Source organism: Myzus persicae, unplaced genomic scaffold (assembly GCF_001856785.1).
Source record: "Myzus persicae strain clone G006 unplaced genomic scaffold, MPER_G0061.0, whole genome shotgun sequence".
Lineage (NCBI taxonomy): Eukaryota > Metazoa > Arthropoda > Insecta > Hemiptera > Aphididae > Myzus > Myzus persicae.
The window spans coordinates 238113-259968 of record NW_019103124.1 but is presented as its reverse complement, the minus strand read 5'-3'; the positions used below and the strand labels follow the sequence as shown (position 1 = coordinate 259968).

General features: G+C 30.1%; 1 protein-coding gene across 1 annotated transcript; it reads left to right on the top strand.

Moving 5' to 3' along the window:
- The first annotated feature begins 1571 nt into the window (after positions 1–1571).
- LOC111033835 lies at positions 1572–18287 on the top strand. Its single transcript, XM_022314766.1, has 5 exons — positions 1572–1743; positions 7220–7450; positions 8489–8895; positions 11116–11272; positions 17818–18287. The coding sequence occupies exons 1-5, from the start codon at positions 1736–1738 to the stop codon at positions 18080–18082; spliced, it is 1068 nt and encodes a 355-aa protein (XP_022170458.1). The 5' UTR covers positions 1572–1735; the 3' UTR covers positions 18083–18287.
- Positions 18288–21856: the final 3569 nt, after the last annotated feature.

Sequence of the window (21856 nt, the reverse complement as noted above, 5' to 3'; positions counted from 1 at the left end):
CTCAAGTACATGACGCCCAACTGTAGGTGTATGGCTATAATAGCTGGTGTATAATATAAGATAAAACCTGTATGAGCCTGATATTATCAATAGATAGTAGTATTTATTAATAGCGTTTTATAAAAATAAAATCATAAATTTAAACTGGAGGGGGGGGGGTAGTTGTAAGTAACCGCTCTGTTGTAGAGCTATAGGTGTCAAGTAAACTATGTCGTTGAGTAAGTCGCTGTAAATATTGTAATGTATATTATGTGTTAAAATTTAATTCAATGATAAATCATTGCATACGAAAAACGATTCTAAGCTGAGACTGTCAGCATATACCTACTGCCAAGTATATTTTATAATAAATTTAAAATTAAATTAATCTAAATATTTAAAAAATGAGCTGCGCAAAATATAATACAATGTACAATGTAATAAAATATGTAAAAGTTTCAAATCCCCTCAAAAAGTATTTTTGAATTACAACAAATTATCTAAAATTGTTATTCTTTGTTGCAATATATTTTAATTTGTACTTAATATGTCTACCAAAAATAATTATTGATTATATTCGATTTTTTAGATTTTCAAATATGAATAACCTTGTATTCAATTTTCAAGCTGATTGATCGAATGAAATAATTTGCATCGATATTTATTTGAAAAAAAAAACTAAAATAAATCGAATAGTTAAAAATTACACTTGAAGGAATAGCAAATGCAAACATAAACATTCGTTGAAAATTTCAAGCAGTTTATGTAATAGGTAGGTATCATATGTAACATATAAATGAAGAAAATATATATTTATATTATATGTTTTATATAATCCAAAAATAATAATCATAGACTTATACAATTAACCAAAATAATGTTTTTTCTTTTAAACTTAATATTATATTACGCTTACGTATGAACAATTAAAACAAAATAGGTAGTTACTATAATATTACCTATCTATACCATTATATCAATAATTATTGAATATTTTATCACTAATATTTTGTTTTAACTTATAGGTACACGATATATTACCACAATGGGGAATAGAAATGAGCTTGTTAAAACCATAATTATTATAACTAAACGAACTTGAAAATTAAAAATGCCCACATTTTTATTTAATTATTTGTAGTTATCATAAAGTTTAATTTATACTATTACAATCAAAAATTACATTAGGTATTAATGTATTTCTGTTGTAATAACAATAATATTATAAAAGGGAAAAGAGAGCATTTTAGCTCGTCAACTATTGTTAATACCTACTTGTGATGATTATATTATATAATATACCATATACCTAACTGTTGATGATTATGTTTTAAAAGTGATAATGAGGCTGTCAACATTGTTTGTAGAACAATGTCTAAGCGTACTTTAAAATTACAATGTGGGTCCAAAAGTGTATTTAAACATTGTAACCGTTCATCGATCACTTCAAAGTTCAAATGTTTAAATTATATTTAATTGTTATAATGTCTGTACAATGTTTCCGTAAAATTAATTATTCTCAAGTGAGCCTCTCGTTACATTGCTATTTCCACGTTTTGTCGTAGACATTATGCGTGTCTACAAAACTCCATAGCTAGTAGATACAAATCGACCCCGTAACCTATTTTAGGGTGCAGTCTTGAAACAACGGACGACCTTCAAACTAAAACGATAACCGCACAATAAGTATTTACGTGGGAAAAGAACTGTTTTAGTACTTGCACGTCAGCACTGTCAGACAACCGTCGGTTCCACGATGTCCAGGTGAGACGATAAAATATGTAACATCATACATTTTTACTACTTTTGATTAGTTTAAGTTTTACTACTTTTTTTATATCAAATAGAAAATAGAAGGTACGTATGTGCATTATTTCTTAAGGTACCACGTGTCTTGACGGTCTTGGGAATTATATTATATCATCACGTCGATCGCGATGTTGGGATTTTTTCTCGATTTGAAAAAACCGTTATCGCTGTTTTTTTCTGTTTTTTACTCAGACCTATATCTATATGTTACTATTTATTGATCTTGTTTGTAGGCGTACCATATTTTAGTACTGATAACTTACTATATATACCCTATGGCCTACCCGAAGGCCAACGATACCGCAGGTAATAATAATAATAATAATAATATAAAAAACGTATCATATAGACACGACATCGTATTCACTGGGTTGGATGATATCATTGTAACTCATATATTATTTTGTATTGATAGAACCCAAAGTAAACGTGACGTGCTCACTGCTTATATGTATAGATTGGATGTACCTACCTATGATTTTCTGCGATTCTCGTATATTATTCTTCATGCATTTTTATTGTTGTTTCTATTTTGCTATATACACGAGTTTTGTTTTGATGCACTCCACACACTTAGCCATGGGGAAATATTGACATTTCCTTTTTAGTTTGGTAAAAATGCTTTTTAATTGTTTAAATTAAATAGCACTGTTGATACACACTTTTAAATTCTTCGAATAAAACAAAGCGATGGTCAAATTTCGAGATTTCACTAAAGTACAGTGTGTATTTATTTGTTCGTATACTTACTTGAAATTCGACCAATATAGGAAGTTTAATTTACCTCAACAAAATACTCATAAATAATAAATATCAGGTATATGAATGTATAGGTCATTGACAATTTCATCGATTCTGAAATGTGCAGTGAGCTATAGTTTCTCTTCCTATACACGTCATAATATAATAGGGGACAGATAGTAATTATTAATTTACCACTTTTTTTAAAATTTTAAGATCATTGAATATTAATAAGTTGTCGAATTAGAAAAATGACTCTGAGCGAAGCTTGATTTACCTAAAAATGTGGTTGCTCTCATAAAACATAAACTATATATAATCTTAACATTTTTCCAATACATTTATAGAATTAATTGAAAATTACTAAACAATCGCCTTATTGAATGCACCATTAACTGCGTTGTATTATCAGTTTACAGATATGTAGTAACTAGTAATATAATATATTATTCAGGCAAAGTTATAAAGATAGTTATAAGATATAAAGAGTTATGTTCTATTAATTTATTAATTTATAATATTATGAAGTTATAAGTTATAAGATTATAAATAAGATTAAGAGTTAAATTAAGAGTGTTTTAAATGCCAATTCTGGATAAAATTTCCCCATACTCAGCAGGAGAAGGTCAAAATATGAACCGCAGCTGCAATGTACAATTTAAAATAGCCTGTAAGCGTTTAAAGATAAAAGCGATTGTCAGTTGAAAATATTGAAATATAATATTGTGTTTTATTATTAATATATTGTAATTATTCATGGGATGATTTCTAAAATATTATGTCTTACTTACGCTATTCGTTTAAATTACTATTATTATTATTATTATTGTATATGAGCAGCAGAATTCGTATACGTCTTTATTGTATTAACGCGAGTAGGTAGAGGAATAAGAGAGTGAAAACAATTTTACAGAAACAGTCATCTGATATCGTTCGCATTGTATACGCGATAATAAAATATGATATAGTAAAGACGTGACATCATTTATACGTGTTAGAAATATGGGAAAGTGTGCCTTCTGGGCTTTTATCTTTTATTGTAAAAGTCACTCAACCCGATGACATTGATACGCGTATATTTATAGTAGAAACTCGTATATAGGTATGTATATTGTATTATTGTATTTGTTTGTTATATTATGTATTGACTATACTATAGAAATATTAATTTTTTTTCTTTTGAAATATTTCAACCACGTATTATATTTTAAACTTTTTGTTAATTATACATAGTACTTTCTCCCCCATTTGTAGAAACAGTATCCTTCCTCTTGTTATCCAAATGGACACCACATACAGTTAGTGTAACAACTTAAGTTTTCTTTATCTTTGATTTAACGTTAATAGGAAAATGTCCACGTAGGTACATAATCATGATTTATTTTTATAAAACATGTTCTGACCTAAACATTAATATCTTTAATGTTTTTAATTCATTTTGTAAACTCAATAATCTCTTGCAATGTTGTAATTAATAATATTATCTGTACTTTTACCTTTTGGGTCTTTCACATCAATAAAATAAAAATAAATCTATATTATTATGGGAAATATGGTTTATTCTTAAACATTTTTTTATTAGATACAGTTTATTGTAATCAGACATATTTGATCAGCTGATTAAAATTATCGAGAAGTTCGCAACTGCTCAAATAGCTATATGTTGTATTGTTAAATATATTTATATATTAAATTTATACATACTCCGATAATAATTATTATATAGCTATTAGAAAATAATAAATATCATTAAATTAAGAATGGTCTTTTATATTTAAATCCTCATCGATGCTATCATACAAATTTGAATACTTGGAAAATGGGAGTAAAATATTCTTACAAATAAAAACTGTCTAACGTTAATGTCATAATTTAATTTAATATTATATACATTGTTGTATCCCTCAAATTTCCAAAATAATGATTTCGGTTTTCAATTTTTTTTTAATAGACAGGTGTAGGTATTTTGTTTGTAAAACACATCAACGTTTTATTATGATTTATTATTATATTTCATTTGAGTTCAAGGTATGCACAGTGTGCAGTAGTCGTCAAAGCGCCATTGTAAAGGGGAAAAAACTCAAAAGTAATAATTTATAACTCTTTTACAGTTGTTCGTGATTGTAAAATCGTCCTTTGATACGATTGGGCGGTAATTTTTCTTTGCTAACATTTTCGTACATAAATACTTAACATGCCTCTTCACTGACGTTTATTTGCTTTTTAGCATCCGTGGCAAAGAGTGAGTATCTATAGCTGTTATATGAATTTTTATTTAGAACATATTTTAAAATAACAATTGATAATTTTCCACCGACAAACTTTTCATGCATGAGTAGAATTAATAAAATATTATTACAACTTATACACTACAGCTATATGCCACACGTTAGCGCTGTCGCCAGTTTTGATTAAATTAGTTTGTGAAACTTCTTTCATATTTTATACTGTATTCAGGAAAACTTATCAGTATTTTTCGGGATCACAAGTTATTAAAATGTGATATTTTATGAACCAAAATACTCAAGGCCGACACGATTTCTCATAATAATTGCGTGTCATTTGCACGATTTATTTGTACCTACGTACATATCATTATACGCACGTTATATTGAAGCATTTTACGATTTTCAACTCGGAAACATTATAATATTATTAGCATTGTTGTAAGTAGGTACTAGATTTTAAGCTATTAGATATTAGATATTTATTATTTATATAATAATATATAGTGTAAAGACTAAAGTTATTGGATAGGTAATTGTTATTATGGTCAGTTTATTTATTAGACAACGATTTTTATGCAATTTATTTTGGGTTTTGTGCAAAAATAAATGTACCAATACAATATACTATGTATTTAAGTACCAAATTTAACTAAACTTAAACTGTTTTTCTTTCAAGCTTACAACAATAACTAAGTTATTATGAAAAGTTTACATTTTAATAATAATTTAAACGAGTACTTATCGCACCGAAATTGTTCTTTATTATATTTGTTGTCGACTGTCGTTTTAATTATAAAAATAATAACAACAAGAAAACATGTATGCTTATTTAAAATTCCCATTAAATTTATCCAACGAAAGTATTGAAAATGTAATTAAAGTAAATATTTAATACTTAAGATATTTGTATAGGTACCTATGTAATACGTTTCTAGTTAAACATGGCTCGAAACACCGCAATAAATAACTTACATAACGAGAACATTTTGTTTTATTGCTTTTTTATTCAATATACTTTAGAAGACTAATTCGATTAATAAGTAATGGATTATTCTCACACTATGGGCCCCGGTATAGACTATAAGAACTATAGTTACTAGTTAATGACAATAGTTTAAAACAATTTTCCTTCTATATATGTATATAAATGACTGTGGGCTTAGTTGGAGAACTTTTTTTTTTGTTTTTAATTTTCTCAAGTGTTTTATTTGATAAATTAATTTATAACGAAAGTTAAAAACCGTTTTTCTTAGATGGGTCGAATGTAGCAACCGTCGAAGAAATTTAAATAGAAAACCTAAGTTTTGTTGATTTAAAAAAAAAAATCATACAAAAGTACATTTATACTATACAATATCATAATGTTCACGATAATCAAAATATTCAGAATTGTATTGTTCGTTTATATTCTGAACAGAACGACGTCGTCATGGACACTTTATAATGAGTCGCGATTTCAATATTGATATTGCCGCTACTTTGCAGTAAACTTGGTATTTGTTGTAAATCACGAAATTATTACTACGATACTAGTTCTTGTCGAGAGCACCAAACACAAAGTAAATGTGTCGTCGTGAACCCATCACGTCGGCAATCGAAATTGACTTTTGAAGTATTAAAATACGACTAGTCAAAACACGACTGATCAGTTATTGAGTTCTGCGTTCTTCTAAAATCAATGAGAGCACTTTTTAACAGCCAGATTCATTAAACAACGACTGCATTACAATATCATCAAATTAAATACCTATAACATGAGCATATTGTGAGGTATAATTATAAAAAAAAACCAGAGTATTAATGAAATGGGGAAAAACTATGTATAAAATGTAATCAAAATATTAACTACAGTTTACTTTTGACTAATGTGAAAAACTTTTAAGTTAACGTACACAAATATGTGCAATACAATGTCACTGTTAGGGTGTTGTGTTTTGTAAAATCTTTTTGGGATGAGAAATACAGCCAAACAGTGAAAAAATATGCTAAACGTTTCGGAGATATAACAAAACCTTATTTTTACATTATACACGCATAATATTATCTTCATTATTTTATTTGAAAATATTTATATTTCATATTTTCAGTAAAATTATAATGTATAAGCTTAACCTTAGACGATTAAACAATGACACCACGTAAGTTTATGGTATGTACCAACTATTGAAATTATTTGAAGTTTATTTTTAAATCATTTCGTAGGATCGGTCATTTCGTCACGGAATTTGTGTAATATTACTGAGATTATGTATTATATTTACGGGATTTTTTTTTTTAGTGATTTTAATATTAGGTACCTACGTGTCGTATAAACGAACATTTTACGATTTTTCATAATATAAAATTATAATATTATGTATTTACATTTTTAAGGGCGTAATAAAAGTCCAAACCATAAACGTTACTATATTTTTATGTCATCCAACCCTCACACATATTATACATAGTAAAATAATACTTAGGTATCGGAAGAACAAGAGACAACTGCAGCAAGACCGACCAGCGTCCGTGCACCGTCAACAGTCTTTGGGGCGTCTACAGCACTGGTACAGCCACAAGCCGGTGGTCACTGTCGATCAGTTGCACAAGTACCGGCGGAAGGAGTTCGGTACCGGACCTGACGGGGTCGCAGCACCGCCACCTCAGCCTCCGATCAGCTTGTCGGCCAGCCCGTCGTTTGACACCGAATACAGGTACCTATACTAACCTACGCCCTGCAGCAGTGTCTTAACGTACTTAATAATAATCGCATTCTACACTATGGTCCAAAGGGTTAGGTTGTCGCCGGATTACTCGTTTGTATACTCACCAAAGATATCAACGAATTTATAGGCTATCTGAGCTTATTATTATACGAGAACAAACTTATGTTAGGCCCTCAGAGGAATAATTACTGATACAAACAGTATTTATATCTTTCTCAACCGGACCTGCTTGCCTCTATTTTGTTAATATAGCAGTGGTCTGTCCATTCTTGAATACCTACCTATGACCTATCTATAGTATACGTCTTACGAGTTATGAGTAAATGAAGGATTACTGATAAAACAGCTTCAGAAAACCGTAATTTGAACTCGTAATTAATATTACATAACGTATATCATCATACTCGAAGATGACTTTTCTAATAAAAAAAAAGTAAATTAGTGAGAGGCAACAAATTAAGAAGGTTCTCAGATTTACTTCAGAGTTGCTCGGTCGATCTGTATATATTATTGACAAAAAGTACACACTTTTAGTGTAATGTACATATTATATAAATGTCACACGGTTTGAGTGCATTGATAATATTATAGTAAAGTAAATATGTATAGATAGTTTTTATACGCATAATAATATGAAGTGATGTACACCAGTAATGTATATTTTTTATAGTGTATCAGCTTTCAAATGTTTATTGTGACAGCTTGCTATATTATTTTAGTTAAAAGCAAAATATTATTTTGATCTCAATACGATTTTTTTTCGATTAAGAAGTATGCAATAGTGCATCTTAAATTCTGCAGAGTATCACTTGATAATAATCATTATATAATAATATAGACTTGACCAAACTTCTAAAACGTATTAGAAAATAACTATTTTGTTCGATATAGTATATTTATTGCTCACATAATTTCAAATTCGAAAAATTCTTTTATGCTTTTGATCGCCACAGTAATAATAGGGATAGGAACGATAAAAAAAATTGTGAAAAATGTGATTTTTTTTTATCTCGTGTGACGTCGTAGGTGTCGTTTCGAACCACCGTACCGGACAGCTGAGGAAATGAGCAACAACAGACGACACGCGGCAGTGCCCAAAGATGAGCTGCAGGTGGAAGGTGAAGCCGAGTTCAGTGCCGAGTACGCCGAACGGTACCAAGACGGGCCCAGGGAACGGAACGTGGCCTGCCGACAGGGAAGTCACATTGGGCCATTTGTGTGCGCGGACGACCCGGCACCGGAAGGCGTCGGCGGCGGCGCCCGGTCCGAACAGCACGACCAGTATGTGCCACATCCGGAAGGCCGGCGGGCGGACAACCTGAGACCGGGCACCGGGTTGAGGATGGACGAGGGGCTGATGGACGGCGAGACCGAGCAGATGGCCAACTATCGCAAGTATCCGGTCACGCCGCATCCGGACGTCACCGACCAAGGTATATGCGTCCAATAATATTATATAGGTTAAGTCATATTATTGTCATCGTGTACAGCCGTTACGAACAAAATGTCAAAATATATCATAATTCATATTTATAAATATGCACATAGGGTGTACTACGACGATCGGACAGTTATTTTGCATTGAAATTACATTTAAATTTTAAATCATGTACGAGACATTTTTGGAAGAAAAGAACACTCATTATGTAGGTCATCGACTTTAGTGGATTTACATAGTTTGGAACTGTAAAATACTAGTAGCAAAATATATTAAAAATCAATCTTATCCTATAATTATCAATAACTAATAATAACTTGTTATGATCAACTGCAACTTGATTTTAATGGTTGTGATTTCATAAAGGCGAGCAAAATATTTTTCAAACAATATGATTTCTCTCCTTATATTGGCCTATTTCCACTTATCTCTTTATAGTAATTATATTATATTATTTAAGGGCTGTCAAAATATAGTTAATTCTGGTCACTGGTTGGTGTAATGTCTGTCAAACAAAATTGTCTATTTCGACTATCTCAATTGTTAATATTGATACTTCATAAATGATGATTGTGATTGTGTGTGTCAATGAGACTAGAGTGACTAGTGTGATAAAAGGTGGAGTGTCCAACGCATATTAGGTTGGGTAAGTCATAGATTAAGCTATGAACGTCGCTAGTTTACGACGGTACAGTGCGCTTTTATGTTTTTTCCCTTCAAAAACCTTCAAGCCGTAAAAAGCTTTTGCACCTTTCCAAGCGTTAAAAACCTAACCCATTCGCTGTCCTGTAATTTATATAGACCAGACTACCCAGAGGTAGTTTTTCGAATTTCCGCGTAGTAATTTCCGAGAAAAAGTCCTCGAAAAACGCATCGAAGAATATTTACAAGCGGCCACCAAACTTATCCGTATACCCGAATACGGATCGAGTTTCACCGAAAATCGTTTTTTATTTTTCTTTCCGATTTTCAAGACGATCGTTTCTGATAAAAAGTTAGAGCTTCTGCTCACACACATTCAAAGTGCTTAAATATAACAAACACTCTTTCGATGTCGATATGGAACTGTCGTATCTCCGCTATACGGACGCCGCTCATGTTGCGCACAAAAATATGTTTTATCACGACTGCAGGTGTAACCTACTTCCGGGAAATTTCAAAAGCGAATTCATATTTTATCCATACGCTTAGATAGGCACTCGACCCGTTCGTCCGACGGCCACGGTAGCAATGACACTTGTTTTTTTTTTTTAATGGTCTTGCGCGTGGCGAAAGTATAAAAATATCGATCTTCCCTAAATTCCCAACACTACAATAATAATAAGTTCGTTTCCATATTATGAAGCGCGTTCACTCTGTCGAGGAAATCTTCCGACGGATAATAATAATAATATTATATATTCAACGGCGATACATAATATATGTTCACAAATAATATATACCTGTATATTTATATACATATATATATATATATACCTATTATGTGCCAATATAATATTGTGTGTTGTGCATCCAACGGTCGTAACTTTTTCCCGAGCGAACCCAACAAAACCGGACCATTTCACACACACATGAGTCCATCGCAGCACTTGCAGTCTGCGTAACGACGAGCACGTGCCTGTACACGTCATAATATTATGATGACAGACGTACACAGACGATATTATTAAAATAATTATTGCAATAAAACGAGTTTGTGTCGACCCACATATCAGATATTTTATCGTTTACGAAGATGATGATTCTTTCGTTTCGCGTTTCTATCAAAGATTGCCAGTCCGGCGAGGGCCATTACCTTTCTAACATCGTAGGTAGGTATAATCGTATAATATGCGATGTTGTCGTACGCGTGTTGTCGACCGAGTTTCGATAATGTGTTGGCACGCGTGGTACGGGACACGATGGATTCGGGTTATTGGGTTTACGACGAAAACGATAAAATAAAGGGTGTGTGAGCACAGCAAAAGCCGTTCGTGACGGAATTTAACGTATAAATTACATTTTTTTTTTTATGATTATTATTATTGTTTTCGGCCAGAGCCGGAATCTTTTGGGGCCGGCTATTATACTGCAGGTATACTCGTTTTGCTCCCGTCTTATCCAATTCCCGAATTGACTTTCACACTCCGACCGGCCAAACGGTTTAATTGTTATGTTTACGTGATGCGTATGTTGTTGTTATATGATAATAAATCTCCTATATTTGACCGCAAAGACCAGAACGAAGGGACCGCGCCGAAGGAATCGAGTAGTCCAACCACTGCAAGACGGCAGCCGTTCGACGAGAGTATGAAGGAAATGGTCCTGACGCGGGACAGCGGCATGTTGCTTCGGCCCGCGCGGTTCTTCGCCGGTGGACCGCCTCGAACCGAGTAAATTCGACGTACATTAATGGCTATTGTTTATATATAGTTGTGTGCGGGTGATGTTGTGTGATTGCTTGACTTGACAATAATAATATGGCTGAACGCTTAAGCTTTGCGCCGCTGGGAGGTTCTGACGCCGCGTGGGATCGAAATACTCGAAAAGTGTGTGTGTGTGTGTGTGTGTGTGTGTGTGTGTGTGTGTGTGTGTGCAGAATACCGTGAACTCACACACTTGACACGACCCGAGTCGTTTGGTTTTATTTTTTATATCTAGACGCGGTTTGTACACGTTAATAGCTTGTCGGCTGCGCTTTATGAAATAAAATATTTAGTTTTAATTCGTCGAAAGACCAAAAACGCTTTGCTATAAATACGGGTGGGACTTGCAGTGGTTTCCTATAGCAGAAGTGTACGATAATCCAGTTGTAATAATATCAAACGGAAAAATATCAACTATCAATAATTATTATTATCGATCCTATGTCTATACTACATAATAATACGTGTAGGGTGATTCACCAAGCATGCTTGTTCCCACTATTTTCTTGAATAATAAATGTAGACATTCAAATGTTAACTCTTGGAATTTTTAAAAATCGAGAACTCAATAATTATCAAATACTTAGAACTGTACACCAATAATTACTGCATAATACTGTGAATTATAAAGCAGATCCGTTTTAAAAATTTGTAATGTATATCTAAATCAAAAATCGAACTTGTTTCTGTATACATACTAAGGACAATAAATGTCTTACAAATTTACAAAACTATATGAAACATAAGTAATATTTAATATACCTAGTAATTATTATGCTCAGACACTATGTAATTTGTATACAAAATATAAAATGTTAATAGATTAATATTTATCACTATACATTTCAAATCATCAAAGCCTTCATGTCTGCATGAACTGCATATAATTATCATGGACCCATTATCTTTAGAACACAATGTTAAATAACACAAAAACTACTATTGAATATTTAAGCTTGGATACACCAACATTTTCAATAAAAATTATCTAGGCAGCTACCATAAAATGTACAGGAAAAATTGTAATAATCATTTAAAAAAAAAAGAACTCGGTACAGGATATTTTTTAAATATTATATATAATTAAAGCATTTTAAACCCAAGACTACTTGAGTATACTTAAAAATTCCAAAAATCATAATTTGAATAAATACCGTCAAAATGAAAAAAGGATGTTTGCATGTTTTTTGAATCACATTGTATATACGTTTTAAGACGTACGACGATATTTTGCCACTAATTTTTCCATATCCAAAATTATTAGTGTGTAGGTACTTAAACTTATATTGTATATACGAGTATGTATTGTATATGCATAAAATATACAGTTATACCTACAATTATACAGTTTTGAATAATATGGACCGTTTGACATTATTGTTTTTTAGTGAATTGTTTGTCCGTGTCTTTTATTTAGCTTACCGGTGTTTAATAAGAGAACCGTGATCAATTAATGTATATAATAATACAAATATTAGTAGAATGGGTTGGAAGGAGCATTTAAAATATACAGTAAATTACTAAAAATGCTAAATAATTTATAAATCATAATAGACATAATAGCATTCGACAATCCTATTGAACTGATGGAACATTTCATGTTGGAAGTACTCAAGTACTAAGCATCGATGCGTGTGTGATGTGCTGGGAAAGGAGATATCGTGTCACTAGTTCGGATACACAGCTTTGGCTGCAGCACGTTATTAATGCAATTAAAATGTTGTTTCATCATGAAGCAAGACAAACACATTTTAAATTCAAATTACATTTATAGCATATTAAACGTAGACATTTAAATGATACATCCAATAAAATATGAGAAATTATCATATTAATACAACTAAATTTGTTGATATCAAGTGTTGTATGGACTTAGATAGACGGAGTTATAAATGCAGAATAATCCAAAACAATGAAAGTATTTTAGAAACAAAAAATGATGTTAAAATTTATAAATTTAACCTACCTTTTTTTTAGCTTATAATTTATTTTTTTAAAAATATTATTGGATTTGGAAGAGTTTTATTCTGACAGAAGTAATATAGCATATCATGTGTTTTAGATTACTAGGTGACGAGAGAAAAAAAATAATACAAAAATTCATTTGTATTTTTCATTGACAATCGAAAGAGATCTTTTTAACCATAGATGAAATAATGTTTTATTCGATTGTAGGACGGTGAGGGTTTGAAAGGAATGAAAATTAGTGCAACACATTCTGCAAGTATTCTCTAACATAATACTTTTATTTTTTTTAACACTGTTCACTTTGGCAGTTAAAATGATTTTTGTATTTCCATTTTTACAATTATAGTAAAAAAAGTCGATCATGATGTTAAACTATACAAATATTAATTTATTGGAAATAAACTCTTTTTCAAACAATAATTTAATTGTTTGGTTTTATTTGTAATTGTATTTCTAACTATATAATATCTTCGTGGCAAAGTACAGCTGATAAGTAAATATAATTTGTACGGAATTGTTGTAGCGTCAATGATTTTAATATGCGAAACATTTCACTCATAATAATTAATAAGATTCACTTTGAATTATCTTGTGAATATCATAATAAAAATAATCAATATTATAAAATGTGTGGGAAAAATGAATTTCATAAGGTTTAGTTATTATTTATATTTAATGGCTTTAATACAGGGCTTGCAAACGTTATAATAACGTTATGATTATAACGTTATATTTGATAAAAAACGATTGAAATTTGTAAACGTAATTATAACGGAAAACGATAAACGTAAATAAATAAATAACACAAAACAAAACGTAACGTTTAACAAAATATATGATGTATCATTAAACAAAACATAACGCAAAACGGTATATATTGTATTCCATTAAACGAAATAATTAATTCCCAATTATTTAATAATACTTAGTAGTATTCAATTATTTATTCAATCCAAGAATTAATTTTATTCCGTATCCGGCCTATCCGGGAGATCCCGTATTAGATATTATTTTAAAACTTAATAAGAAGTTATTAATAGATTAATTTAATTATCAATAGCTAATAATAGTGATGCTCTGATAATATTGTACTGTACTATCTGTACTACGGTCGAAATTTATACCACTCAAGTTATTCAACTATTGTGTTCGGTGTTCAGTTTGCTCAGATTTATTCACTCGTCAGTGTTTGTCTAATTGTTGTCAAATGTTTAATATTTATATTTTATACTAATATACGTATAGTTTTAACGTGCATACGTTTTCTTTATATTAGTTTAACCCATTTAATTAAATAAATAAAATTAAACAATACCTACTTAAAACTCAGAATAGGGAAATTATGTCCCCCAAAAAAAGTCATAGTCGTATACTTTTAAATTGCGGCCTGTGTACTTTTAGAACAGGTATCTCAATACTTTTAAATTTTAAATAACGATAAACGCAAAAATTGTAAAACGTTTTAATTATGAATAACGATAAACGCAAAAATTGTATAACGTTTTAATTCTGAAAAACGATAAACACAAAAGTTGAATAACGTTTAAATTTTGAATAACGATAAACTCAAAATTTGTATAACGTTTTGATTGTAAATAACGTAAAACAAAATTTATTTTTCAAATTCAAGCCCTGCTTTAATACAATTAAAACTTAAAGATTGTTTTAAGTTCATAATTAAATAATACATGGATTGTGATTCAGATGTATACGAACAATTCTTTAAACAATTTCTACAAGTAAATACTATTTAATATTATTTTTCAAATAGTTTTAAAAATAGCTTAATACTAAATTAAATTAAACGAAATGGATTTGTTCGTCCAGTAATAATTTTCTTTCAACCATAACATACAATATACGCCAACTCAGATATCAAAATATTAATATTTTATCATTTTATAACTTTTAAAAGTTTGACGTTATTTTGTTCATAATAATAATCTACAAAAGAAAAAGAATATTATTGCATTCAATACACCAAGAGTTTATTGTAGTTTATTGTAACAGTAATGGGGTAGATTATAGTAGCTGATTTTAATAACAAAACAATAATAGTAAAAATGTATAAATATTAAATAACATTACATATTTGTATTGAAACTGTTTTTGATAAGATGACATTTACATTGAAACATACCGAATAGTATATGTTTAAGATATCGAAAGAGAAATATAACTAAATATTTCTTTTAAATTATGTTTTCTCGATGAGTATATAAACTGTAATTGTTTTGAGTTTATTAAATCGTAGAACAAATCCGAACAACCGTGCTCTGTTAGAAATATCACCATGATGAAATGCAGCAAGTGACAACAACATGTAAGAAAATATAATTAAAATGAATATTTTTTTATAATTGTTTGTTAAGGTAAATGGAGTAGTATTGAAAATAGTTCTAAAAATTAAAAGGAAAACAGTATAATAATGCTAAGTTAATAAAATAAATTCATGTAACACTTCATGGAATTTGAATTTTTATTATTGTATCTCATTTGTGTACAATTTAAAATGAAAATAAAAATACTTAGAAAAAAAAACCGGAATCTAAAGAACAGTTTATGGGAATGTGAATTTTTAAATTTTAAAATCAAATGAGTTCGTAGAATTGAAATTATGCGGACGAAACAACGGAGAATAATAATAATTATAACAATGAAAAGGCAGTGTTTAAGTAATGTCAAAAAAATGACGAACATATGGTATAGTATTATAATATTGTGTTATGCATGCACAAAGTAGATATATCCACTCACAATATAGATGTACATAAGTATATTAGTTGTTTGTTGTGTTTGGATGTGTGTACGCTGAAAAATATAAACTTTCAAAGAAACGCCTCATCATACACTGGCTGATGTCTGTAAGCACGGGCACGGGTCATGTTACCTACCTATAATTATTACATATTATTAAAATTACCACAAATCCATGGTATTAAGTTACACAAACCTCAAAGGAAAACTCAAAAACAAGGTTATCAATCATGCCAAATATTTTGAACCACCTGAATTATTATATAAGTTCATTTTTTTATATTTGTGCATTTATGACAGAATAAAGAAGTGTACATCTATTTTATTGCATACCAAAAAGTATGTATTTAGCTTTTAACATTCATTTTGAGTATTGAAAAAATGTATATAATAAACAAAACAAAAAAATAATACTAATATTTACTATAAAACTGGATTTACATTATTAAATTAAAATAAGTTGTTTGATCTAAAAAATATAAATTAATAAATAGATATCATGTCTGAACAAAAACTGCACAATACCAAAAAGTTTTTCGTTTACTATATTTTATTTAATAAATACTGCCAGTATTCATGAACATTTGAATGGCGATATTGCGCTGAATATTTCCGATTTTAAAGTTTAAACATATTAATAATAATATCATTACCCACGAGCTACGTTGCGTTTTGTGTATCATAATTGCATATACAAAGCGCCGTGGTACAAGATTATTTATACCTTCCTATTAATTTTATTATTATTCATGTACCGTTTACTTTTAAGCTTGATTATTTGTTCAAGCTGTCCCTTTGTTTCAATTTGTTTACGGCGAAGAGAAGGAGCCGATACGTTCTTTGTCCCATGCCATCTCACATCAAACACGATGGCAGCTTTGTAATTACTTTATCGGTGATAAACTCCATCCCGTTTTCTGAACTCGAAGTATTCGCGTTAAGCGTTAGGTTGAAATTGATTAAGTGTGACAAGTACCCCCCCCCCCTCTTGCAGAACACAATATACGTATGACGAAAATAACTTTGACAACGTCCACCACGAGTTTTAGTGTTTGACACGTCATACACCGGTAAAATATGTGCTTTATTCACTATGACATAAATATCATTTGCATATTACCACCTGCTGCTGACTAATGTCGGTCACCCGACATTTGCAACTCAATGTACAACGTTCGAAAACGGTTCGAGAATATATAGCTAGGTACACACATTAATGATTAACGATTGTCGACCGAAATTCTCATTTTTTGTACCAAAAAATCGTGCAATATTCTCGTTACGGAATCAATACACCTAACTACTATAATTATAATATATAGTGAACAGATGGTAATATAAATATTTGTACACATATCTTATGATACTGTGTACATAAATAGCACAGCACACGAGGCCTTTGACGATAAGCTCAGACTGCATGATTTTACAACCGCAGAGAGATGCTGTTTGAACATGTGCTCGTAACCTACGGCAAATGTGCTTATTTCGAATTCAAACTTCGTTTAGTAGATTATTTCATCAGTAATTCGATTTGCTTGACAAAAAAAAAATTATATTAAATTCTCTTTTATAATAATATCATAATTTATCATTTACGTGTTCGTTTTATACGCTCGGGCACTTCTATAAATTCGACGGTATACCGTTTCGTTTGAACATAATAATATGATTGAAATTACTAAAAAAAACAACAACAGGCTATAGCGTAAATAAATCGAATGAAATATATCATAGAATAATAATGATATTATCATTGTCGTCGTCTGAGAATATTTTGTTTTCAGACGTTCCAGGCGCTTTGTAAAAAAACCGGCGTTCCGTCTGGAAGTAGTGAACTGCACAGCTAGTGGTGGCGCAAAGAAGGTCGATCGGACGGACGCGTTCGTGGTGCTCATGGATAACGATGATTCGCCACTTCCGTCTGGTACCGGCATCGGCGGCGGCAATAGGTGGGTGAAGAGGAGGCAGCGAAAAATGGGCACCGTGCGGTTTTTCGACGACAGACTAGCTCGTTTGCCGGCCACCGACACTGGAAAAACCATACAGTAGACGAGACGACCACAGCATCTATTGTAACCTATATTATTATACCTGTTTAAACATACAATCCTCGTCCGCGTCCGTTCACCCGAGAGATCCACGTACACGTCCGTCGAAAGATACATTTTTGCAAATACCCGTAGACCCTAATATTAAAAAAATGTTCAATAATATTGTTACCTGTTGATCGTACATATTGTTGTGACCAAATATACGATAATGCACCGACGACGAATCGCACACGAAATCATTTACTGTCATTCCGGGTTTTTCGTTTGTAATAATATACATATACATTAGACACATTACGCGTGCATTACAGGTGTTAGTAGACTATGCCGATTTCCCTGATAATCTGTTTTTAAATAAAAGTCTGCCCAAAACCATCCATCGTTTGTTTTATTTCAGTAATCAGTTCTCCACACATTGAAAATTAAATTATTACACAAGTAGGTGAACTACTCGTTTTTCAAAAACGTGTTATACAACCAATGTCAATCTAATTATAATATGTTTTAAGTATGATGTACCATAGAAATAAATTTAGATTTTCTGTGACTAATGGCCAAAATTTTCAATATAAATATAAAAAAAAAATATTTGTTCACAATTTATTATTGTTTCTTAAGTATTTTACTAGAAGCACGGTGCGCAACATTGCTATGTTATGTACTTAGTTTATAGTTTTAAAACTATTATTACTTGTTATTAGGTTCTTAAATTATATTTGTTTTTCTACTTTATTTTCCAAATATACGTATATGAATATATGCATATATATTAACGAGTAGTACACCAACAATCGTGGTTGTGTCTGAACATTTGTACACACATTTAAAATTCATCAAAACAAAAAGTCATTTAGAACCGACAAATGTTTGTTTTAAGCAGATTTTTATTATTAAATCTTAATTTACTTACTAATTTAAACATGAATATAAAAATTATTAAACTTGCTAATATTAATACTATATGTCTATGTGTAAACATTAAAAAAAAAAAATTGAGTAAATATTATATCAAGAAAATTGATTATTTGTTCATAAAAAATATGATTTTTCGTCTTGTTAATAATAACTAATAGCTTTTGAAATTTTTCAAACAGTTATTTGATCTTTTTCAAAATATTTGTGCGAACTAATCGTTTAATACAAACGTAATTCTTAAATTAACATACGTACTTATTTTTACAACACTAGAAACAATTAATAAATAATAATAGTTATTTCATGGACAAGTTAAAACGCGTAAGGTATTATAATATTATTGATGCGGGAGTGCATGACGTTATTTGACCCGATTTTATGAAGTAATTCAGTTTCGCCATGTAAATAATATGGATTATTTGTCGACAACACATTCTGTCTCAGAGCCAAATAGATTCCGTTTTCGATAAAATTTTAATTTTTAATTTCAACTATGAACTAACATCAGTTTTGACGAGACTATGAGAACAATTTCGTTTAGTTCAGATTTTAGCTTTTTACAGGTTATAGTCAATTGTAAAGATATTGTAAAACACTGTCAGCATTTTAACAGCTCCTATAAAGATATGATAATGCATGGTGGTATATACGGCCCTAGAAAAAGGTTCACTTATATTGCTGCATATTATTATAATACTTCCATTGTGCTCACGACCTCATGCACACTGCAATAACACATTATTGTATGGCATATTGTAAAACTATTATAATTCACATGTGCAGTATTGTAATTAATAACTTATAATATTACTTGAGTGACGAGAACAGTATTGTATCATTTAATCAAAACGTATAAAAATTACATAATATTATACGAAGTTGGTTTTTTAGACCATACATAATATTATTAAATAAAATAGTGGTTTGCACTTGTCTGCACGTCAGTTGACTGGGTAGGCGATCGAACACTTTTATCGTAAGTAGTTGTTGGAATTTCATGACACAGATGTGTGATGTGAGGACGATCTACCCCATACCTAACCTAGTAACTCCTAGACACTGAATTTCACATTTTTCTTTGTTTCATACAATTTTATATATTTCCCGTTCACTGGGGAAGATATATAAAATAGTAAAACCTATATTATACGTCATATTATGTTTCGAACAAATTATTTATCAATTTTTTTTTTTAAATTTGACGTTCATTTTAATAATTTATATTTATTTTGATTAAACCTTTTGAACTGTCACATCAAAATATCTATATATAATTGATCATCGGAGGCCATACTTTTTTGATATAAATGCACTTAAAATATACTTTTCTATAGACACGGTTGTACAAATCGAGATAATTTATTAATTTTTATTAACAACAAAATATATCATGTATAAATTGTATGGACTATAGGTAATAACCAATAACGGTATACGTAATTGATAAACTAATATTATACATTTTAACTGTGTGCATTGTACAATTACTTAATATTGAGTGTTAAGTAATGAATGTATTGATCGTTTTAAAAGAAAATAATATAATATAATGTTAAGTTAAAATTTGGGTTTGACATTGCATATCATTGGCATGTAGACAAAAACACCGAGAAGAGTTTATCTTTGTTATTGGCTTATCAAATACAAATATGATGAGGTAGTTGATTTTTGTGTATCGGTTAGTTTTTGAGTTTAATAATTTTCACTAATGATAATATCCTGTTGTAATAATACATAATATATAAACGTCAGATTTAATATATGATAATAATTGTGTTCTAGGTAGATGATAACACTATTAACTGCAGTAATAAATAACCGTGAGCATAATATTATTAATAATTATATTATTTTGGTAAGACGACGACCGGTTTTCGTTGAGCGTTTATGGACGTCGCGAGTTTTAGGCTCATATGATATTATTTGATTACATAATAACATATGATAATGGTTGGAAAAAAAAATATATATGGAAAACTAACGAGTGTGGGCTGCGCCTGTAAATTTGTCATTTCAATGGCCTAGTCGGTGCAGTATAGTAGTAGCACAAACAACATCTGCAGCACTGCAGTAGAAGCGTCCGTCCTCCGATTGATGCAGCCAGAAAGTAAATATTGTAGAAGTTGATACAATTACGTTAACAATTTAACGTATGCCAATTTTTTTTTTAATAATATAGTTTGATAAAATCACGTTAAATGTTTAACGTATTTCCTTTTTTAAAAAAAATATATGTGTGATATATTTTATGTGTGAATATTTACAGATTTTATAATACGCATTTATTACGAACGATTTGTTATTTAAGAATCAGTATGTTGAGACTCAAAACAATTTAATTTCAGTATTCAAGGGGCCAAAGTAAATAAAATATACAACAAACACTTGCACATATTGTTTATCATAGGAATAATTTAAAAATTCAAATTAAACCTAAATTTTATCTACTTTTGATAAAAGTGTGATAGTGTGAATTAAAAAGAATTGTGTTTATGAGAACCATAAAAATGTTTACAAATGATTTTATAATAATTCGTTATAAATACGTACTTCAAAGAATATAAAGCTACTAAAAATATGGTATCATTTATTCTTTATAAAATTAAATTAATTATCAACATAATAAATATAATAAAACATGTATATGACTGTGAGTTTTTTAGTACCCGCTGATTTTGGGAACCACTTATTAATTGCCAATTGGCATCGAATTTTGGATACATATTCCTTGAGACCCTGGGAGTATTTATAGATTCATTTTTCAACCTATGTAGATTACTATAGCTTGACTCAATCCTACAGGAATCACGAAAACCGAATATTTTGCGTTTATGTATAGCTATGGTTGCCATTGATT